General features: G+C 38.7%; 1 protein-coding gene across 1 annotated transcript in view; it reads left to right on the top strand.

Annotated features, from left to right (window-relative positions):
- LOC136885784 (coiled-coil domain-containing protein 39) overlaps positions 1–24,979 on the top strand; it is a 137,938-nt gene that overhangs the window by 68,875 nt on the left and 44,084 nt on the right. Inside the window, exons 11-13 of the mRNA XM_067158520.2 lie at positions 1,507–1,722; positions 10,083–10,242; positions 13,399–13,505. Of these exons, the coding sequence (XP_067014621.2) occupies positions 1,507–1,722; positions 10,083–10,242; positions 13,399–13,505 (483 nt within the window). The remainder of the gene's footprint in view (positions 1–1,506; positions 1,723–10,082; positions 10,243–13,398; positions 13,506–24,979) is intronic.

Here is a 24,979-nt window from a genome sequence, read left to right as displayed (position 1 = left end):
AAGATTTCTTTTTCTAAATTTGTTTTACTGTGGCCAAGTAGTATAGGCCTTTGGTGTCTGTATACAAATTTCTTGAAGGGTAACTTTAGTAAGTAAGCTAAAGCTGTGTTTTTTAACACAATAAGGTAAATTGAAAGACTGTATCAGTAGCCCATTATGGGGCTGATCTTGTTTTGTGAAATGGGTTGTGACTCATGTTCGGAAGTGTAATAATAGAGACATGGTCTCTTTCTCAAATTTTACTGGTCTGAGTGCTCAGATGGTTGAGTCACTATTGTGTAAAGCAACTATTGTGTAAAGCATTAGAGCTTTATCATCATCATCATCATCATCATCATCATCATCATCATCATTTAATTTCCAAAAACAATACAGGAACCCTATTTTACCAAAGGTATATTAGGGTTATAGTTTAAAATCATAACAAAGAGTATTCTTATAAATTTAGTTTACAAAGTATGTTGTTAATGAACGTGAGAAAATGCACATAACAACATTGTCTCTTGAGTACACGATACAGGTTACAACCATTCAGGTGACATTATAAAAAATATCTTCTCATTTCGGATACTGGACACTCAAATATCGAATGATTCACTGTCTGAACTGATCCACAAAAGCATAAGTAGCCAGCCATCTGTAACGTTAAGTTTAAAGCGTTCCAAATGAGATCTAAATTATCTATGACCAGTTAAAAATTGAGTTAAAACAAAGTTCAGCACTAATGCTTTACACAATAGTCTATTTGAACTTCTGGAAGAAATATTTCTCGCATAACAGATCCTTTCAAACTACAGTACATGTCCATAAAATATTCCAGTGATTTAAAATATATTGCCTGATTTTTCTTTTGATTGGAGATTCATGGTATGCAATATTCAAAGGAGATGTAGCAGCTGATTTAGCTAATGAGTCTGCTTTTTCATTACCAGTAAACCCAGTGTGACCTCTAATCCAAGATTTACAGATGTGGGAACACTCCTGAGCTATTGCTCTGATATTGACAGGCTATTGAATTTAAGTCATATTTATCATTTACTGAGTTCAGTACAGCTTGTGAATCACTGAAGATACATACTCTTTTGTTGTTAGTTTTACACCATTGTAATGCACACTTTAAGGCCCAAAGTTCTGCCTGAAAAATTGAGCAGTTGGGAGAAAATTTATACTGAGCTGTAAATATTTCAACATCATTCTCATAGACTACAAATGCACAGCCAACAGTGTATATGATACAGTCATGGGTGTTAAAGCAATTTTTACACATAAGTTTCTTGTTTGCCCATTCAACTCAGTGCTTCCTGTTCCTCTGTGAGCCATGGAAACTCTGTTACAGTTTGTTCCTTTCCAGTACAGATAGGTTTTATGTGACTGAGAAAATAGTGGTTATGGACTTATTTAAGGTATATGATCTGATTTGTTCTTCCTGTTTCTTTTGGTTTGTTCTTTCCATTATCTAAGAATTGGTATCAATTGTTTTGAAAATGTTGCTGTTTTGATTTTCAGGCTATGAAGGAGCGCCAGGTTGAAATCAGTGTCCACACCGACATGCTCAAAGCTCAGAAGCGTGCATTGAACGAGGAGAAGTCACGGCTGAATAGGGAGATCATGGAGCGACGCATCAAGATATCTCAGCTGCAAAAGAAGCACGACATAGCTGTGAGTTCACTAGGGACAGATGAGGACGGCGAACAAGTGTCCATATCGCACATCAAGATCAAGGTGAGCAATTTATTCCTACTTAAGAGGCAGAGGCCCCGCGGTGTAGGGGTAGCATGTGTGCCTCTTACCCGGAGGCCTCAGGTTTGATCCGTGGCCAGGTCAGGGATTTTTACCTGGATCTGAGGGCTGGTTCAAGGTCCACTCAGCCTATGTGATTATAATTGAGGAGCTGTCTGTTGGTGAGATGGCGGCCCCGGTCTAGGAAGCCAAGAATAACGGCCAAGAGGATTCATCGTGCTGACCACATGACACCTCATAATCTGTAGGCCTTCGGGCTGAACAGCGGTCACTTGGTAGGCCATGGCCCTTTGGGGCTGTTGCACCATGGGCTTTGGTTTGGTTGAGGAGGCTAGAATGATGACCCTAAGGTCTCTTTCTAGGTCTGAAATTGCTTATTGTTAAGTGTTTCAATCCAAACTTCCTTGATCAAGTCTTACCAATCATCCTGTATTTGAAACAGTTTCAGTTGATATACACTCACAGCCAAAAAAGGGAAATACTTCCTCCTCCTCCTCCTGCATAGCCCTTATGTAGGGAGGTCCTTCAATCAACATTTTTAGAAAGGAGGATTATGTTATAATGTTCTTTTTAACATGTAATTTTAAATTTATTCCAAGAAAGTGGTAGAACAGAACAGATGCTTATACAGACAAAAATGTTTTTTTAATATCCTTGAAAGGGCATGTACTTATTAGTAATTAAGTAATTGGACAATGACATTACAGTGTTTTAATTAGATATTTTATTGAGATGCTCCAGAAGATGAAACATGTACCAAATTATGCTTAAATAATTCAAGAATAAATGTATTTTCACTTGTAAAGTGAGGTATATTGATAAGGTGGACTAGTATACTAAATTAATGTTGTAGACATGATATGGGGTTTTGGGCTTACGCCACATCAAGAAAACAAGGTGAAACGCTTTATATTTCGCAGGGAACTTCGAACAAATTTGTACATTTGTCATCACCAGTTGGTTCATTCCAAGCTATGTGGTATGGGTTAAATGTCATACTTTCTTAACGTATGTACACTGGTTATCCCCCGCCCCCCTGTCTCGCACCATCTCACATCTCCTCTGGTTTTTCTCCATATACTTTCTTTCCATTCTTCAGCTCTGTTCTATTCTATTCTGGTGTCTTTCTTTGCATTATATTTTATTAGTTTCTATTTATTTCTTCTACCACTTTGTCCCTGATTCATCTGATGTCTTCTCTGTTACTTCTCACATACTCATGGTGTGATAGAACATCTTAATTTGAGCTTAATGTTGTCGTCAGCTCCTGTTTGAAGTGCTGTGCCAGCATACAGCTAGCCACCTGCTGACAAATAAGTGTACCACTACAGCTCCAATAGTAAAGCATTTTACCGGGCGAGTTGGCCGTGCGGATAGGGCCACGCAGCTGTGAGCTTGCATCCAGGAGATAGTGGGTTTGAATCCCACTGTCGGCAGCCCTGAAGATGGTTTTCCGTGGTTTCCCAATTTCACACCAGGCAAATGCTGGAGCTGTACCTTTATTAAGGCCATGGCTGCTTCCTTCCCATTCCTAGCCCTTTCCTATCCCATCATCGCCATAATACCTATCTGTGTTGGTGCGATGTAAAGCCACTAGCAAAAAAAAAAAAAAAAAAAAAAAAAAGTAAAGCATTCTTAAATTCAAACCCTCATTATTGTAGAAGTCTTCCTCGTGAACGGTCCAGATTTCTTCTGAAGACACGGAGCAAAGTTCTCTGTGAAACGTAAAGAGTTTCACCTTGTTTTCCTGACACGGCATAATTCCAAAAGCCCCTATCATGTCTACAAGTACTGGGCCATGAAAGTATTCATTTTAAATTAATGTTCTTATTTAAGTGGTATGTTCCGAGCGGTCGGTGGTGAGTTAGCATCAAATGACATTAGTAGACGAGTAAGCTTGATCAGTGCTTTTAAAGGTAGAAAAGATCACAGATTCAGCGACAGTGTTTTGCAAGTATTATAATTGCCGAATTGGGTGGGATAAAAAAAGATAGCATTGTGAAACATGTTAAATGTGAAAAACAGGTGGGTAAGCGACGCAATAACGAAAGTTCAACCCCTGCTGCTAGCACGTCTCAAAGAAAGCAATCTTCTGTGCTTACACAGTTAGATAGTTGTAAATGACGAAAAATTTCCAGAGATAACTTCTCGAAACGCACAGTTTCAGTATTTGCCAAAGCAAATATATACCTCTGGAAAAGCTGGAAAGCAAAGAGCTAAGAGCCTGGATTTCTGAGTTTTCAAATGAAGAGCTGCCATGTGTGAGAACTCCACATGAAGTATATTTACCGGGTAAGCTACAATTTCATTGATCAGGTACGGTTTAGGTATTACGACATCGAAACCATGCGCAAAATTGAAGGATACCGAATTTGAGTGCGATATACCCAATTGATCCAGTAATTTTAAATTATTTTGTTATAATTTGAGGTCTTTCTTCCTTTCTAGAAGCAGCATCTGACCACCAGAAAAGAACAGCAGAGGCTCTAGTGGGGAAGCACATCAACGTACTCTGTGATGAAACTACAGATAGAATGGGCCGTTGTGTTTTTATCATTGTAGCCTCAATCGAACGCATACACATAAATAATAATAAGTTGGGAAAGTAGAAAAATAACATTGACACTCAAAAATATGAATAGGGAAAATAGGAAAATTTCAATGTAGCGCTGATTTCACATCTAAGCTTGGAAACGTGACAGTTAACTTATCAACACGTAAAATTGAACCAAATGCAAGGGAAACAACTTACAGGTCTAATAAACGACAACTAAGGACAGGAGCCGAGTGTGGAATGTGCAGGAGCCCTTTTATGGTCTGCAGGAAGGTATGATGTTAAGGGGAAGAAAAGGCTCATGATCATCCACCTCGAAACTCATAATATTATTAAAATGAACAAAATACAACTTAAAAAAAAAAAAAAAAAAAAAAAGATAAAAGAATTGCAGATTAGCAGATACTTAACATATTAAAACCAAGGATGTTTAAATAGACTTTAACAAAAGATATGGATTCACAAAACCAAAATCAAGACATAATCAGGATACTTAAGTAAATGTGTAAAACACATGGTTTAATATAGTAAGGTGATACTGAATTACAATGTCTTGTCAAAAACAAACTGCAGGTAAATGTCTGCAGAAAACAGTGTCATTCAGAAAGTGAAATTAGTGATGACGGGAATCTAGGGCAAACTCAGACATGTTGAATTTAAAACATTGAAAGTTACATTAAACAAGAAAATACCGTAACACTAGAAGGAATTAAATAAAATCAAACATAATCAGAAAAGCATAGAAATAGCACTTACCAAGAAAAGGGAAGAGTTGCCCAAGGGGAAGCGCTCACGAGAGAGGTCAGATTGATAAGACGCCAATAACTCGCATCACACTTGCAAAGCCGGCAGAAGGCCGGAAATGGCCCGATCACAAACAACCAATAGGACACAAATTCCACTAGATTCCCATTTTTTGCCAATTGGAAAGGTCGTTATTCCGACCAATCCAGTTACATGACCATATACGCTCATTTCCTAACTTGCTGAAGCAAGAGAAATTGCATCACCGAAACTCTCCACATGCAGTACCTACAGTTCCAAAAGTTATGTACCGCACGTGTTTAAAGCACAATATTACAATTCTTGACAAACAGAATATACAACGATGAAAAATGAAATGGCGTATGGCTTTTAGTCCCAGGAGTGTCCGAGGACAAGTTCGGCTCGCCAGGTGCAGGTCTTTTGATTTGACGCCCGTAGGCATCCTGCGCGTCGTGATGAGGCTGAAATGATGATGAAGACGACACACACACTCAGTCCCCGTGCCAGAGAAATGAACCAATTATGGTTAAAATTCCCGACCCTGCCGGGAATCGAACCCGGGACCCCTGTGACCAAAGGCCAGCATGCTAACCAGCTAACCATTTAGCCATGGAGCTGGACTATACAACGATAATACCTTCCGTTATTCTTCTTCTTCTTCATACAATAATTTTCAAATAATTTTTCAAAGTTACATTAAAACGTCCAGAATGTATTTTCTTCGCACTACATAAAATTTAAATACAAAAAATCACTTCAAAAATAATTCTTGCATCTTGCAATGTTTATTTACAGTTCCAGATAATATCTTGATCTGTTCAAAAAATAAAATGGTAAAACAACATAGTGTATTAAGAAATACTACAATCAATAATTTTCAAAAGTTTGTGAGTCTTAAAATCTATTCTTGAGGTTTCCTAAAATAAAAGGTAAATAGTTTACTTTTCCATACTCAATAATATAATTTCACAAAACACAATGCTTATTTCCAGTTCTCCGTTCCACCACAGACTGCAATCATCATATTCCAAATCCCAGCCAGATCGAAAAGAGAGGTGCATATTGTTTCTGTGAACTATCTTGATGCAGGAAATGCTACAAACTGCTCTCGTGCTGTTTTAGAAGCTCTGCGCAGTTATAGTGTACTATCTGATTCAGTTAAAGTGTTTGTTAGTGACAGTGTCCCGTACATGACCCGGTGTTATGAAACATTAAGTGTGTTCATAGGGGATCATTTAATGCATGTACAGTGCTGGGCACATAAGATCAGCTTGGTTGGCAATAGTTGGGTTGCAGTGATGACAGATTTAAATCATGTGGTTGCGATGGTAAAGCCTGCATTTTTAAACACAAGATAACGAAAATATAATTATTTACGATTCTTAACATCGAAGTATGGTGCTTCAAAGGAAGTAGAGCTTTATCCTGCACCTGCCAGAACCCGATGGAATAGCTGGTTTTAGGCTGTCTTCTATTTGAGTGCTTACTTTAATGATGTTGTTACAATTTTCAAGATGTCTGACATGAAAGACATCAACAACTGTGGTATTAAGTACCTGACCGATCTGAGTGACCGAGAAGTGAATAGGCTTCACTCCCACATAGTTTCTGTCACAGATCATGCAGCTGGATTGGTTGACCTCCTTACTGAATTTGAAGGGTCTCTGTATCCTACCTCTCATCTCCATTACCCCAAACTGCATAACCTTGACGCCAGTTTTACCTTCATTTGTGAGAGGAATTTTTCTGCGGCAACTGATGATGCTTTGATTAAGCTCACTCCTCTACAGCAGGCTGCATGTAGAGACACATTTGTCAGAGCTGCTCATTCTTCACAGTGCAAGCTAGCCACATTGAAAGCTAAGGACCCCAACCATTAAGTATTTTGTATCAATTTCCCAAGCTTTGTATCCAAAAAATATAATTTTGAATAACACTGATAAATTAGATGAGCTTGAGAAATTGTTTGGAATAACAGATCTCTCACGAAACGATATCTGGTCTGGTTACTGCTCTCTGAAACATGCAATTCAAACCCAGATCAAATAAAGTGAAAAATATTATGTCATGTTTGCATTAACTGCAATTCAGACAGAGTTCAGCATATTTGCTAAATACTGTACTGTCTTGAGTTGTTGTGGACCCCAACGAACAATGTAGATAGCGAGCGCGTGTTGTCTCATTACAACGCAGTGGTTTTACACAGACGGTGCAGTTTGAAAAAAAAAGCAATGCCGAAGTACTGACAATGCTTTCGTTTGAACAATTAATTTGTATTGTGTCTGAACCAAGGACAATAATTGCACTTCATAAACTTGGAATCGTTAAAATTAATAATACCATGCGATTATTTTAACTTTGTAAATAGATGCTAATTTTGGAAAAATGGATGCTAATTTTGAAACAAATGGATGCTAATTTTTCAGGTCCCTCATAATGATTATTAAATTAATGTTGTATGGTCCACCTTTTTCAATAACATATTATGCAGTATTATTGAATTACATTACTAAAATAGGGACTAGTTTCGGCCTTGGCTGGCCATTTTCAGCCTTAATGTAATACATCTAATAACTAAACAAATGTAAAAACACACAATTGACATGAAAACTAATACTATTAGTACTAGATTTGGTCACTCTAAAGATTCAAGATGCATTGCAATGCTGTATATATATAGAGTCGAAATTGGTTATGACGACTCCAAAAGGGACCGCCAATTAACGGTCGTTATAGGTGATAGTCACACGAACCAATAATTTTTTATTTGTTGTTGTTAAAAATGTGATATTTGTAAGTTTTTTAGACTGCACACTTACGTGGTTATTTAACAGAATAAGTTAAAACTTCAAAATATATATGTGAAATAAGTATTGTATTTGCAATACAGTAGAGTATTTGTGGAGTGAAACTGAGAAGAATTTTTCTTTTAATGTTTACACAGAACGTACAGCAATAATATGTCAGCAAAATATAAAATAAAAAAGTGAGGAAGGAAGTAGCAACAATGTAAATTGATCAATAATGTCACACACGGTCTTGGCTAATAAATGAGATGTTCTCTCCATCCTTCCAAATTGTAGAAATCGTTGAGTGTGATGCACACAATTCCTTCGCAATGCTGACATTTGTTTCCCCATTTTGTAATCGCCATATTTTATGTGACTTTTCTCCAATATTAAACACTTCCCTTTCTTTTGCGACATCTTCACAGTTATGTTTGCCTTGACTATTTTACCAACATTATTTAAAGTTAAAAACTTCATAATTGGTCCATATTGAACCGAGAATCACAATGTTAAAAAGAGAGAGGTTCCACCTATTCAATACAATGATAATATGATAAACCGTTATACAAACTTAAGTCACAACATGTTTAATTTGGTTTGGGACCGGTTTCGACACATATTTATGTCATCATCAGCTGATAGAAAAACATGGCAAGAAGTAGGCCTATACAATTATCAACACACAAACACACAAAAAACCACATTAAAGGATGACTGTAACACATAGAACACTTTCATGAAGAAGTGAACAATTAAGTTCATGTACTTTTTACACTCTTGCTGTGAGTGTTAAAAGAACTGAAGGATACAAGTGAAATTTAACACTTTTCCATGAAGATAATTTTTTGTAAAGATCATAAGCAGTGTGATGTTCTTGAGCACTCTTGCTGCAAGCTTTGAAATCACTATATTAGATCTTGAGGTTAAAAAGGATCTTGAACAGACCGAATTGAAATCTACTGAAAACAGGAGTTTGAAAATAAGCTTTACATTGTTGTCAACAATCCCCAAATATGTAACAAACAAAAAACAACAGTGGATGTTATAGTCAATACATTTCTCCAAAAAGGTGATCAAAATATGCTGCTTTTTTTTTTTTTTGTTTTTTTTTAACCGGTTGCTGAATTCTGGATACTGGCTGCACTTAAGCGACTGCAGCTATTGAGTTTGGTAATACATTGTTTTAAACGATGTGTCATAATAAGCGATGTTGTACTAAGCGATATTTTAAATACGTTGTTTATATAGGATATAGACAGGACCATTAGATTTTGCTCACACTTACTTCACTAAGTGTAAAGCCGTATTAGTGGCGGGGAGACCGCAAAACTAGCAAATGAATCTTGGGACACTTTCATTTTGAGCTCACAATTGCAAAATATATACATCAAAGTGACCATTCGGTTATGGAAGACCCCATACTTATAGCTGGTCATGTTTTTCTACAAAGAAACACTACGAGTCTCGTCAGGTTTGAGATTTTAACGTATCTGCTAATGAGTTTTTAAAAAACATAACGCAATAAGAAGACACATTTTACCCTCGTTTTTATTGATCATGGTGTACAAGTGTATATAAAGACCTTTAAGATGAACATTATGACAAACTGTCACAGTTTACATAAGTTTTTGAAATTCGTAGTTAGTAATTGTTTTTAAGTTCCCTCTTTCACCTCCTCCTCCTTAGCCAATCATTACCTTTTTCCAATATTTTTAAGTCATCAGGTACATTTTTAAGATCATTTTGAGAAGACTATGTCTTTGCACATTTAATGTTTTTACCTAAACAAAAATATCTGTAGCTGATGATGTTTATCATAAAACAAAGCATGTACTACTACTAATGTGGAAACTTAAGGCACACAACTTATTGTATCAATAACGTGGAACAATAATTACTGTCAATTTGTTAAATTACGTTAAAAGTGATGTCGCAGTAAACGGTTTCAACTGTATATATTTTATTCTGATAGCAAACGATTCATTATTTTAACAAAACAAATTTCATTGTGTTTATCATTCCCTTACTGAGGAAGGTTATACTGAATTTCTTTCGACCACTGATGTATGTACTACGAATGGGTTCTTACCTAGTAAATCACAGTTCCCAATTTGTTTCCTTAACCACACAAAATGTCATTAATAATTGCTCTTACTGATTACTACTTACTTACAGATTACTGATTACTTACTGATTTTCCTGACTGCAGTATATGGTAATGTAATGTGCTGTAGAGTGCCCAGGAGAAGTACATGCTACAAGAACAGGGAGACGAACTGGACACGAAGATCCGTCGAACTGAGAAAGAGATCCTGGCCATGGAGAACACCCTCAAGGTTGTCAATGCTGCAAATGACACCTACAGGAAAAACCTGGCGACTGTTGATCAGAACAGTGAGTACTTCTCAAACATTTAAATGTTGCTTACCCTTGTATCAGCAATACATAGGGTGACCATTTCTGCTGTGTTTCCAGCATTCCTTAGATCCTCCTGGTTCATCTACTGATCATTTATCTCTCCCATATTTCATTAACAATCAAGATTGAAAAACTTATCTATCTATCTATCTATATATATATATATATATATATAATATGAGTTTTTTTGTACATTGCTCAGAATTTAAAAAGAATGGTATGCACTTTTTAATTTTACATCATTTATGTCTGTCTGTATGTATGTATGTATGTGTGCACGTGCATTACGAGAAAATGGCCAAAGAGAATTTAATGAAAATCAGTATGTAAAGTCGGGGAATGAGGTACTATAATCTAGTCTGTAAAACATTTTATTCACACTTAGTGATATGGTAGTTTTGGGGAAGACCTAAAATTTAATTCTCAACTATTTATGTTATTAGTAGTCCTGCCGATAAATATTGCATAACTAAAGATATATGGAATTAAATTTCTGATCATTTGTGTCTTATATATTTTTACCGTACCGGCTATGATAACAGATATACTCGTGAATTTGTATTTTTGTTGCTAAGTCCATATCAGTGCCGAGCTATAAAAAAATGGGTAAACAGGATTTAATGAAAATCGGTGTGTAGAGTCGGGGTATAAGAAACTACAGTCTAGGCAATAAATAATTTTATTCAACATAGATGAAATGGTAGTTTAGAGGAAGGCACCTAAAATTTAATTTTAAAATGCCTATTTTATTGGTCCTATCAAAAGTACTACATAACAATTATAGAATATAATTTCCGATCATTTATATTTTATTCAATTTAACCCTCCCGACTTTGATACAAGTGATAGTTCAGATTTGGTAGAAAACTAAATGTGAAGGCCTACAATATCAAAAGCTTATAAAATTGATCAACAATTACATTACATTGACCATTGTTTGGTGTGATGTTCTTTGTCTCTTCTACTGCCACTCATCTTCAATAGATGGGATTACTGCTACATAGCCTACAGAGTATAACAGCCTGCCTGAATATTGGCAGGAAATAATGGGGAAATTGGATAACTTTCTTCTTTAGCGTTCCATTCCTCTGGTTCGTACATTTTCTGATACTGATGGTAAATAACACACTTGTTCATCATAGTATTCTAGCTGTTCGATCCCTATTCTGAGGCACTGATTGGAATGAGCTGTGTGCACACTTAACGGCTGTCTGCGGCCTGGTCATTCCAGCTCTAGAACTCTGGACTGTTAGATCAACAGCATAGTTTTGATAGTTTTGATCGTTAAAAGTGAGAAAATGTGTGGTTTTCATTTGATTGTGTATTTCATATGATAGCATTGCTTTTAATCACGACATTCCTACTGATGCCATTGTAATGACTTTTGATTTCAGTTGGGAAAATCACTGAGGATATAAAAAGGCAGATGGAGAGTGAATGTCTGCCATTATAATGAAAACTCCCCAACTTGAGTGTGACTGATGGTAGGCAAGAAGGCCTACCATTACAATGAAAATTCCCTAACCCAGTCTTTACACGAGAAAAGATGTCGTGTTTCTGGAGTAATGTTAAGAGCTATGCAATTTAATACAATATTACTCACAACATGTACACTACCTAACTTAGAATACTGTATACAATGCAGAGATGCCAACTATTACGATTTAATCGTAATAATTACGAATTACCCATCATAATTACGCCTTTACGAATCACACACTACAAATTACGATTTTTTGTTGATTTTTAAATCTAAGTGTATGAAGTGTTCAAAAGGATACACAAGGTGGCTTGAATTCTCAGAATATTATTTTCGGATTTCTCAGTAATAATTTATACCCCTTTCCTGTCCCTCGTTTAAGAATATTTCGAGTTTTCACGCGCCGAACGCAGTGTGTGCTTCCAGTTCCGGAAATATAGGCACCTGTGAAGTGGTATATCTTGCGGAGTTGTCTTTGTTCGTCACATAATCAGACTTCCATGCAAGTATGCGAGTTCTTTTGTCTTTGTTTTGGCGGTAAAGTGGTGACAAACTCCGTTTAATTGTGAATACTGTGTGCGTGACTGTTGAAGATGTATTTATTGCGATTTTGGTTGCCAAATTTACATATATTGCTCTTCTAGGATATATGCTAATCGTGTGTTACGAAATGCGAAATAATGAAATAATGAAGCGATTTCTTGTGTAGGAAAATACGTGTGATTACGTTACCGCGATTAGTGACGCTAGTAATAAATATAGTTGAAAAATTTAGGGAGGTATACTCGGAAGAATGGCCTTGTTTAATGCATTCCTCAAAATCTCATTCACACGTGTTTTGTAGTGTGTGCAGCCGCGATGTTTCGGATGCGCACGATGAAGAAGAACAAGACTGAATTTCGTGCTAATATGAACTCTGAACTGTTAAGTGCTCTGTTAGTGCAGAGGATGCACATGATATGAAAAGAAAAAGCATGTCACCAGTGTACGTTTACCAAACAGGAACTACAAGCTTTAAATTAAATGATATGTAAGTTAGTAAGATTACGGGGGGGGGGGGGAATCTGCGACCGCCCCCCCCCCCCCCCCGCCCTAACGGCTGCATTACGAATTACCTTTCTTGAAAGTTGGCATCTCTGTACAATGTAGAATTCCGTAGCGAAGCACAGGCACATCAGCTAGTATTATATATTACTAGTTGCATTGCCTGTTTGTTATTTTCTTGGAGGGGGGGGGGGATGCTTTTTATTAGTTGCACAGTTGTACTTCCTTGTAAAACAATAATCACCACCACCACCTGAGTGCATAGTGTATAGAACTCACAATAAGATCTAGAGTTTCTACACTTTCTGACAGCTCAGAGACGTATCTAGATATCCCATTAAAGTAACTTGTTCCAGCTATCCCTCGTTGAAGAGGCTTTCAAGGAACTTCAATTATGCATTTTTGAATTGTCTCGTTGCCTAAAGGAATATGTTCAAATACAGAACAATACTCATCTAACTGAGCAATAATTACTTCTGGAATCAGACCATGGGTGCATTGTAGGATCCTGCTGATCTAAACCTTGATTTTTCCCTCTGATTAGTGTTGTCTAGTTGTACTTCCTCTTAAAACAATAATCACTACCACCACCCCCCATCTGTTCTCAGGTCCAGAGTTCCAGGAGAAAAAGGAATTGGAAACTGAATACTACAAAGCCATAGACCAGCTGAGAAATCGTCGCTCTGTTCTCAGCAATCTCAAGTCTGAAACTGAGGTATGTACTATAGCTTTTAATATTGGTTATTTTCTCACCCTCTCTGCATTAAGGAGGAGACTAGAGGAGGCTCATGTAAATGATTGCAGTAAATATACTTAAAATTTACTGTGAAATATTTGGATGGCAAAGTAGAAATGAAAACACAGAGACTGCTGTCTAATTTGCAGGAGTTCAGTTGGGAAAACCACTGAGGATGTAAAAATGCAAGTGGAGAGTGAATGTCTGCCATTATAATGAAAACTCCCCAACTTGAGTGTGATTGATGTTAGGCATGATGGTCATCACTGATCTCCACTTTGGGCTGTTACACAGGTGGCATATTCCCTACCAGTTGTTTACCTAGTTCTTTTTTAAATGATATCAAAAAACTTGGAAATTTATCAAATATTTTGTTGGTAAATTACACTACCTGACAAAAAAATTGAAGCACTCAGAAGGGGAAGAGAAAACAAAATGAAAATTCACGTGTTGAGATGGTATTTGATGTTATTTCAGTGATTACAAAATAAAGTCAAATTTACTAAGAACTTAGCAGTACGAGCCCACGCATTAGTATGATGTTGCACCCACTCTGGCCTGGATACATGCACTGATTTCGTTGGGAAGGGCTGGATACTGGCACTGACATCCGAGTACCTCAACATCGTGCAGACAGTTCATGGAGACACGTGTTGTGTGTGAACGAGCATTGTCCTGTTGAAAAGTGGCACCACGGAAGCGTCACACGAGAGGATCCAGGATGTCCATGACATACCGTTGTGCCGTCAGCACTCCCTCAATCACTACCAGCCATGACTTGAAGTTATATCCAATGGCTCCCCACACCATGACACCCATGTGCCTTTCCAAAACATTAAAATAATGGGACCTCTCCCCCCAGGTCGTGTCATAATCGCAGACGATGGTCTCCCGGGGTAGTGCAGAGCCACGATTCATCACTGAACACAATGCGATGCCATTCAGGAGCAGTCCATGCTTCCCGGTCACGGCACCACTCAGAACGCAGCCGTTTGTGCTGTGTTTTTACCGGCAGTCTATGCATGAGACAGCAATTCTCTAGTCCGCCTGCTGCTAGTCTCTGACCAATGGTGCTGGATGACACAGAATGTTGCAGGGAGTCCATTATTTCTTCTCAGGCGGATGCAAAGGGGTTACGATATGCTTGGTGCATAATATCTAAAGTGTAAAACTTCATGGCCGTTCTGTATTGAACTGAGAATCACAAAAGTAATTTAATATAATGGAATCCACCTTTTCAATACATACAAAACTGTAGCACATAAATTATATTACAACATTTTAATTATTATAAAGGTACCGGTTTCGACATGTTTTCAATGTCGTCATCAGCCTTATGTAAAACCAAGCAAGAGAATAAGTTTACATATAGCAACAATACACACAAACTAGGTAAAATTTGTATAATGACACATTTAAAATAGTTCATATAAAATATCTGAGGATTGCTACGTGTTGGCGGAGTCTTGTATTGTTTTGGTACATGAGTTGAGGCACTTTATGTAAAGTTGTGCTTTGGTATGATAAAACTTTGTGAACATGTTAAAATCTTATTCATAAAGAAATACGGCACTGAGGAATAATCTAGCACTGTTGGTGGCATAGTCTTCTTATCTTAAAGTTGTGCTATGGGCGTCGGAAGGTGGTTTTTAGTGTACATGTAGGTCCTAGGATGATATGTAGGACCGAGGTTCCTCAATTCAAGCACAACGTGAAACCTAGAGAAAACAAAAAGCTGATTTTAATGTGGAGTTCTATAAAAGGCAAGTCAAACGAAGCATAGGTATAGAGAACTCACCTTGCCGCAGCATGCCTGGAAGTTTACTCTATGGAGAGGAGTTGACAACATTTCTTTCCATGTCATTTCCCACATAGCTGACTATCTTATCAAATAATTCTAAATCCGTGTCAGTACTACGCTTTCCCGGTCTGTACACTCCAAAGATATCAAGTTGCCTATTATCTTTAGAAATGAGCCTTACACCTAGAATTTCGTGTGTGTCATCTTTAACTTTTTGTACCCTACAAATTCTTCTTTCACCTTCACTAACACAATAAACAAAAATAACACCTCCTTGAGGTCAGGGTCAGTTGCAATAACTGCAATTCCACGTGCGTTAGGACAGACCGGACGAAACTTCAAAATCAGATACATAGAATACGTCAATGCTATTAGATACAATAGGTTTTCGGCAGTGGGCCAACATATGCATGATGCGAAACATACTTTTACCACCATAGACCAAGACTTGGAGATTCTCAGAACATTAGAAAAAGGCCCTCCCCTAGACATCACCAAAAATTGCTTCATACGCCTCAATCAGTTTTTCAACCCCAATTTAAACTTAAATTAAATTTCCAAAAAACCCAAGGTTCTTTACGACTTTCTTATTACGGTTCTTAAAGATGTTGAGTTTATGAGAAAGTGTTCGATCTTCCACGCATTACATAACACCCTACCTTGCTGTACGGCCCCACCGCATAGCCCTCCAGATCCGCCCCCAACACTTCCCCTGTAGGCATTTCTTTTCCAAGCCCCTCCCTTCCTTTCCTTCCCTCTCCCAACTACCTCTACCCGCAAACCTGCTTCATTTGTCAACTCCTCTCCATAGAGTAAGCTTCCTGGCATGCTGCAGCAAGGTTAGTTCTCACACAAGGTTAGTTCTCACACAGCTATGTGATGAGGGAAGTATAATTACAGCTGAAATGAAATACATGCAGCGACAGCAGGAGCCATTGGGAACACAAAAGAAATACAAAAGTGCTGAATGATCTTAAAAGCAGACCTGTATTGGAATAGATCTATGAATACCAGAGAAAATGGCTAGAACACCTAAACAGGATGGACAGAAGCAGGATCCCTAAAGCAGTCATAAACTACTGCCCCGGTGGGAAGAGATCTCTTGGATGCCCCAGGAAGACATGGCGTGAAAATGCAAATCATTTGTATAGACCATAACAGTTCTTCTATAGGACTAATACATGAAAGAATGATGATGATGATTAAATGATTACAGTTGCAATGCTCCGTGACAGGTAGAACGGCTTCCAAAATGCATTATTGTTGTTCGTGTTTAGTGTTGTTACCACACCTGGTAGGGTATCTAAGGGGTGTGAACAGAGTCAGAGGTTGAGTGATCATTGTGAAGTCGTCGCCAAAAGACCTATCTGTGTCAGTGCGACGCCAAAAAAAAGAAAAAAACATTGTGAAGGACATGGAGATGCCAGTACTCATGCAATGCAGTGTTATCAGCACATGACAGAGTTGGAAAGGGGCTTCACTGTGGGTCTCCATTTGGCCAGCTGGTCAAATCGTGCAATATCCAGATGTAACAGTGGTCCAATGTTGGACAGCATGGGAACGTGAGGGCGGAAATACTCGTCGTCAAGGTTCCTGGTGGCCATGTCTGACCACTACAAGTGAAGATCGCCATATTATGCACCCCAAAAGTAATTTAATATAATGGAATCCATCCTGTCAATACATACAAAACTGTTGCACATAAATTATATTACAACAACTTAATTATTAAAGGTACCGGTTTTGACATATTTTCAATGTCATCATCAGCCTTATGTAAAACCAAGCAAGAGAATAAATTTACATTTAGCAACAATACACACAAACTAGGTAAAATGATACATTTAAAATAGTTCATATAAAATATCTGAGGATTGCTACGCATTGGCGGCATAATAGTCTTGTATTGTTTTGGTACATGAGTTGAGGCACTTTATGTAAAGTTGTGCTTTGGTACAATAAAACTTTGTAAACATGTTAAATGTTATTCATAAAGTAATACGGCACTGAGGAATAATCTTGATCACTGTTGGTGGCATAGTCTTTTTATCTTAAAGTTGTGCTATGGGCGTTGGAAGGTGGCTTTTAGTGTACATGTAGGTCCTAGGATGATATGTAGGACCGAGGTTCCTCAGTTCAAGCGGAACGTGAAACCTAGAGAAAACAAAGAGCTGGTTTTTTTTTTTCTTTACGTCGCACTGACACAGATATGTCTTATGGTGACGATGGGACAGGAATGGGCTAGGAGTGGGAGGGAAGCGGCTGTGGCCGTAATTAAGGTACAGCCCCAGCATTTGCCTGGTGTGAAAATGGGAAACCACAGAAAAACCATTTTCAGGGCTGCCGACAGTGGGGTCGAACCTACTATCTCCTCAATACTGGATACTGGCCGCACTTAAGCGACTGCAGCTATCAAGAGTACAGATCTTGCCAAGGTTTTGTAGATTCTTGTACGGATGTGTTTTTGAACTAAAGATGGTCTGAAAACTTTATTGATGATTCCCGAACATCTGTTGAATTTGGAGATTTTCTCGGGAATGTCCAGTTCTTCAGTGAAAGACAGTTTGTAGCCGAGGTATTTAAAATCATTTACTCTTTCCACATTGTTATTATTTAAGCAGATCTTGCTTCTTACTGGTTCCTTGCCACAGAAAGCCATTATCATAATTTTTTTCAGGGGATATTTCCATTGAGTACTTTTCTGAGACTAGGTTTAGGTTATGCATTGAACACTGTAAATCATCATCTGAGGTGGCGACCAGCACTAAGTCATCTGCAAAATAATATTATCTAATCATTTACATGGTGTTTACATGTACAAAGTTACATTGACATCCAACCAGTTCTTCTGGGTGCATTTCATTCTGATGTGAGCAGCACTGTAAAATGTCTGATGAACTTGGTTAATGGAAAATACAATATCTTGACCCAATAAATTTGGCGTTTGTATTACTCTTCAGTTTCTTAAAGATCTGTGGTTTCAAACGGTTGAAAAAAATTACTTGCATGATCCTGTTTAACGTCAATGACAAAGAATGTATGCGGTGAAATGATCTTAGGTAACTCCTTGTATTCTTGTAGTAAATATATTCTTATAGTTTTCCTTTATTCCAAGATTCTCTAATAAATGCACTGTTATCATCAATATGCGCTGTTCACTGGAGGAATACAAGCCAAGTATATCCGGTGCAAAAATAGGATAACTCCAAAATGTATCACTTTTTAACACTGAAGTCATATGGAGCATAGGATTCTGAAGCTCATAGAGATAAACAGAGATGCCTTATTCATATGCCAAAAAATTAGGATTTTTTAAAACATTGTAATCTATCACAAAAAGGCATTACGAAAGAAATCGGACTTATCCCTTCTTTCCCCTGCATCTTTGCATCCCAGTATTTTTTGAGCAAGGAGTAGGTCATCATAGATTTATGTTCAAATAGTTTCTTGAATAAGAAGACTTGGCCTCAGTTTCTTCTAATACTGTAGCTGTAAGTGTGTTGTACTGTAGACCTATAAACAGTAGTATACAATTTTTTCCTGGGTAGTCTATTGATTTCAAAATCATAACAACCACAGCCCCAAATAGTTCAGATTACTGGGGTCCTACTACATAACTTTATCTTTTAAATCATATGTTACATTCACTGTATCAATTAGTTTCAGTTGTTTATTTAATAGTAAGGAAGAGGCAAGTCAATGGAATAATAATAATAATAATAATAATAATAATAATAATAATAATAATAATAATAATAATAATAATAATAATAATAATAATAATTTAGTGTGGCTATTTCTAGCCAAGTGCAGCCCTTGTAAGACAGACCCTCCGATGAGGGTGAGTGGCATCTGCCATGTGTAGGTAACTGCGTGTTATTGTGATGGAGGATAGTGTTATATGTGGTTTGTGAGTTGCAGGGATGTTGGGGACAAGCACAAACACCCAGCCCGCGAGCCAGTGGAATTAACCAATGAAGGTTAAAATCCCCGACCCGGCCGGGAATCGAACCGGGACCCTCTGAACCGAAGGTCAATATGCTGACCATTCAGCCAACAAATCGGACAAATCAGACAATAGAAAGATGAGACAAATAATAATAATAATAATAATAATAATAATAATAATAATAATAATAATAATAATAATAATAATATTAATAATATTTTTTACGAGGGATTGTGGAAAATCTTCAAAAAGACACTTGTGAAGGGTCCGCACTCCACAAGTGTGTGGGATTCTCACCCACTAAAAACCACACACCCTTTTCCCACGATGTGAGTCATCACCCCGGAACCGCTCTCGCATTACTTCAGGGTGATATCGTGCTTTGTCTTTCAGATGTCTTCTTTCTTCATTTCTCCTTTACGAACGTTTGTATGCTTCCAAATCCTTCTTCTTCTGACGAAGGATGTCCTCCACATGTACTGCCACGCGATCCCAGGATTCCTGGTTTCGCAGCATCACCGAAATAACATTATCTGTTGTCAATTCTCCTAGTTCAGTTTCCACACATCTTCTCTGAATCGTCCAATGGCCGCATACAAAAAAGGTGTGATATACGTCGTCAGTATCATCGCAGGAATATCCATGTCCTGTTAGAAGCTGCGTGAGGTAGTAATTTACTTCACCATGGGCCCTTTCAACCCAGATATCCAAGCGTGGTATCAGTCGCTTGGTCCATTTGCCTCAAGGGTCACTTTCCCATCTGAGTTGCCATCGCCTCATCAGTTGACTGAAGGCACGCTTCTTTGCACATTTCTTTCCCAGCTCTCCTTTGGTACGCCAGATTTCATGCCGCTCTAATGCGAGTAGGTCTATTGGGGCTATTGCTGCCACCGTGAGGATTGCCGGTTCGGAAACAGTGCGGTATGCACATGCAATACGTAAAGCCGCTCTCCGTTGTACGGCAGCTATCCTTCTCCGATACCAAGCAAATCTCAAGGATTCAGCCCAGATTTCAGAACCATATAGAAGCACTGACTGAACCGTCGACATGAGAAGACGTCGTTTACTGGATTTCAGACCTTTAATATTTCCCATTAGTCTGCTAAGTGCAGTCATGTATTTTACTGCCTTGTCTGTCACTCTCTGAATATGAGTCCAGAATGTGAGCTTGGAGTCAAGTGTCACTCCTAGATATTTTGTGCTCGCAGATGTTTCTATCACTAACTCTCCAACAGTCATCAAATGATGACAGTATGCACTAGCCTTGCGTCTTGGGTGGTGTGCTAAGTCCCAACTGACGAGCCTAACTTAGCACACGAGGGCGAAACGCAGGCAACCAAGAATGAGTTAGCTGGAAAATTTATAATGTCCAATAACGGACCATTATATTGGTATTATAAATTTACTCATTCGGGACAAATATTTTAGGTTCCCTATGGGAATCAACATCTACATCATTTGATGGCCAGGCAGGCATCTATTTTTGGAAATGAGACATAGCTCTCATAGTGCATTGGCACTGCTGGTGGCTTCAAATAGCCTATGCAATGGCCTCCACAGTATGCACTAGCCTTGCGTCTTGGGTGGTGTGCTAAGTCCCAACTGACGAGCCTAACTTAGCACACGAGGGCGAAACGCAGGCAACCAAGAATGAGTTAGCTGGAAAATTTATAATGTCCAATAACGGACCATTATATTGGTATTAAGAAGAACTATCTCCGTTTTGTGTTCGGCTAATGTTAGACTGTGGCTCATCATCCATTCTTTTATGCGCCGCATCACGTGGTTCAGTTTAATTTGAGCCATTTCAACATTACGAGCTACTATCAAGGCGGCCACATCATCAGCATAGCCCACAAGCTTCGTGTCCTCTGGCATCTCCAAACGTAACAAGCCATCATACATTATGTTCCCAAGATCTGGACCAAGGATCGATCCCTGCGCTGCACCAGCCGTCAGACGCTTTGTCTTTTCTCCATCTTCCGTATCATACAACAGAGTTAGAATGAGTTAGGTGGAAAATTTATAATGTCCAATAACGGACCATTTATATTGGTATTATAAATTTACTCATTCAGGACAAATATTTCAGATTCCCCATGGGAATCAACATCTATATCATCATACAACAGAGTGCGATCTTTGAAGTAATCTCTCATTATGCGCATAAGATATTGTGGTAGCTTGAAAGTTTCTTCAAGAGCTACCAACATGTCGCTCCATCTTGCCGAATTGAAGGCATTCTTCACATCCAGGGTCACAAGAAGTGTCAATTTACGGGAATGATGGTTGCCCGTTTGTGCCCTTTCTGATGTATTCACCTCCTCCCACACTGCATCTAGCGTCGAGTGTCCTCTCCGAAATCCATGTTGGCAAACAGATAGATCCCCTGCTAGTTGAACTGCTGAGAGGATTCTGGGCTGCAGAAGTTTCTCCAGGCCTTTTCCAGCTGTGTCCAGCATACATAAAGGTCTGTAACCACCAAGTTTTCCTTGGCTGATCAGAACCAAACGAGCCATTTTCCATCGGGGACTAAAAACACCCGTTTGCAGGCAATGATTGTACATATTCAGCAACAGTTCTGGGCATAGTTCTGCTATTATCTTTAGCACTTCTGCAGGTATGCCATCTGGTCCTGGAGTTTTCTTGTTTCTAAGAAAGCTAATAGCTCTATTCAGCTCTTCTACAGTAAAGAGGGGTATATCATCCAGTTCTTTCTCATTGTCACAGTCAATCCTCTCTGGATGGTCTGGGAATAGTGTATCCACAATTTGTTTAATTGTTTGCGGATCCGCAAACGGGATTGAAAATGTCCCGAGTTTCTTCATGACAATCTTATAACCTTGTCCCCATGGATCATCTTCTACTTCTTTAGCCAGTGCCCACCATTTATCGGCTTTACTTTTTCTGATTGCATTACGGAGTTCCTTTTTTGCTGACTTGTACTCCGCTGTGACTGAGGTATTCTCTTGTCTGCCTCTCATCCTCTGAGCCCTGCGTCGAAGTCGCAGACAATTCTTTCTCAGTTCAGCAATCTCTTCGGTCCACCAGTATGCTGGGCGCTTGCTGTTTCGCGGTCTCCTTCGGGACATTGAGGCGTTGCATGCTTGATGGATTAGCTGCATAGTGAGTTCAACACATACACCAGCTGCTTCTTTCCCTCTGCGAGCAAAACATTTTTCAGTTATGTTGTCCATTCCATTCCGAATTACATCAATGAACTTTTCCTTGTCAATACCGGCTATGTTCCACCGTGCTGGCCTGCGCAAGATGTTTCTTTCTTGAGGAGATTCTTGGAGCAGTCGAAAGATGATATATTGATGATCGCTCCCCGTGTAGTTCTCGATCACTTGCCATTCGTAAATCTTAGGCGTAATATCCTCTGATGAGAAGGTTACACCCGGTATTGTTCCCTGACATCCTGGCCGTCGAAATGTTGGCACATTTCCAATGTTGTTGACCACCAAACATGTTCTGGCTACCATCTCCATTATACGACGTCCTCTGGAGTCTGTTTGTGGCATGCCCCATTCCAACGCTTGAGCATTTACGTCACCAGCGACAACTAGTTTTTTTTCCATTCTGCGTATTACGTCCTCAAGACCATCAAGTTTCATCTGAAAGTTGGAAACAGATTCATTTGGTGTAAAATAACAGCTTACAATAGTGATTCCCCCAGTCTGTACCCAAACAAAACCATCATCGCATCCATGCTGTGTTACTGGGACTTTTCCTGGATCTGGTATCCAAATTGCAGCTGTTCCGAGGTTATCCACAAACCACCCTGGATGGCCTCTCTCTTGATGTGGTTCGCTAATAATAACGATGTCTACTTCCATCTCGTAAATCAGCTGTGTCATAAGATCGTTAGCTGTTTGACTCCTGTGTATATTTGCTTGAAGTATTCGCATCATTTACTATGATTTTTTGCCTTTTCCAGAGCTTCACGAAATATTGCACATGCTCCCGATCGAGGAATATGATTTTGTTCAGCTTCATTGACACCCTTATCTGAACAAAGCATGCATCGTGGATTGTTCTTTTTACAGTCTACTGCCTTGTGGCCAGATTCTCCACACTTAAAACAGAGCTTGCTTCTGTCGGGGCCTGTGCATTTCCTTGCCAGATGTCCATATGATAGGCATCGGAAGCAGCGAGGTAACATAGTTCTAGCTCGTACTCTGCAGTATAACCATCCTATCTTGATTCTTCCTGCTTCCAGTAGTTTCTGAGCGTCCTCGTCTTTGGTTTCGAAGATGGCAAGTTTCTGTCCCCAGCTGTTTGGTTTCGAGACCGATATTTTCAGTTCTCCATGGGGATTGAATAATAATAATAATAATAATAATAATAATAATAATAATAATAATAATAATAATAATAATAATAATAATAATAATAATAAAGGCGGCTTTAGGGCTAATGTCATGTCAAGAAAATAAGGTGAAATTCTTTACGTTCCTCAGAGAACTTTGCTCTGCGTCTTCAGAAGAAAAATTTGACTGTTCACGAGGAAGACCTCTCCAAGAATGAAAGTTTTAATTTAGATGTTGATAATAGAAGTGGAAGTGGTATGTTCAGTCATCACCAGATGACTCACCGTTTGCAGTACAGCGCTAGCATTTGAAGTGGAAGCTGGCAGTACCATCAGAATCAGTCTGAGAGGGGGTCACATAACAGGTGTACACACATTATGAAAGTATGACACTGACACAAGCCTGGAATGAAACATCTGGTGATGATGAACATACAAATTTGGAAAACACCAAAATGAAATAACAATAGTGAAGGGACAGGGAAGGGAAGTACCTACGTAAATCCTTAATGGCTGGCAACCTTGTATTACTTAATTGATAGCCAGTGTCTTTGTTGAAATTGTTAGGATTTCTACGTATTTCCATAGCTTCCCGTATAATCCTGGACCTGTAGTGTCTAGTGTGGGTAAGAGTTCAAGCATAATAATGATGATGATGATATATTTTTAAATTAATCCATTTATCCTCCAGGGTTGGCTTTCCCCCAAGGGCAGTGTCCTGGAGTGTGTGACATTTGGTCGGGGATACAACTGGGGAGGAGGACCAGTACATCACCCAGGCAGCATCACCTGCTATGATGAACAGGGGCCTTGTGGGGGAATGGGAAGATTGGAAGGGATAGGCAAGGAAAAGGGAAGGAAGCAACCATGGCCTTAAGTTAGGTACCATCCGGGTATTTTCCTGGAGGAGAAGTGGAAAACCACTTCGAGGATGGCTGAGGTGGGAATCAAACCCCCCTCTACTCAGTTGACCTCCCGAGGATGAATGGACGCCGTTCCAGCCCTTGTGTCACGTTTAAAATTTTGTGGCAAAGTAGGGAATTGAACCCGGGCCTCCAGGGGAGGCTGCTAATTGCACTAACCACTGCACCAAGATGGAGGACAATAATAATAATAATAATAATAATAATAATAATATAGAGATGAGAAATAAAGCAGAGATACCTTATTCTTGTAGCAAAAAAATAGGACTTTTTCAAACATTATAATCATCACAAAAAGGCATTACGGAGGAATGTGGACTTATCCCTTCTCCCCCCCTGCATCTTCACATCTCATTATTTCTTGAGCAACTATATATATATTATTATTATTTACTTTGCATCCCACTGACTACTTTTATGGTTTTCCGAGATGTTGATGTGCTAGAATTATGTCATGCAGGATTTCTT

Source organism: Anabrus simplex, chromosome 14 (assembly GCF_040414725.1).
Source record: "Anabrus simplex isolate iqAnaSimp1 chromosome 14, ASM4041472v1, whole genome shotgun sequence".
NCBI lineage: Eukaryota > Metazoa > Arthropoda > Insecta > Orthoptera > Tettigoniidae > Anabrus > Anabrus simplex.
The sequence above is the reverse complement of the archived record's forward strand: the minus strand, read 5'-3'. Positions and strand labels throughout refer to the sequence as shown.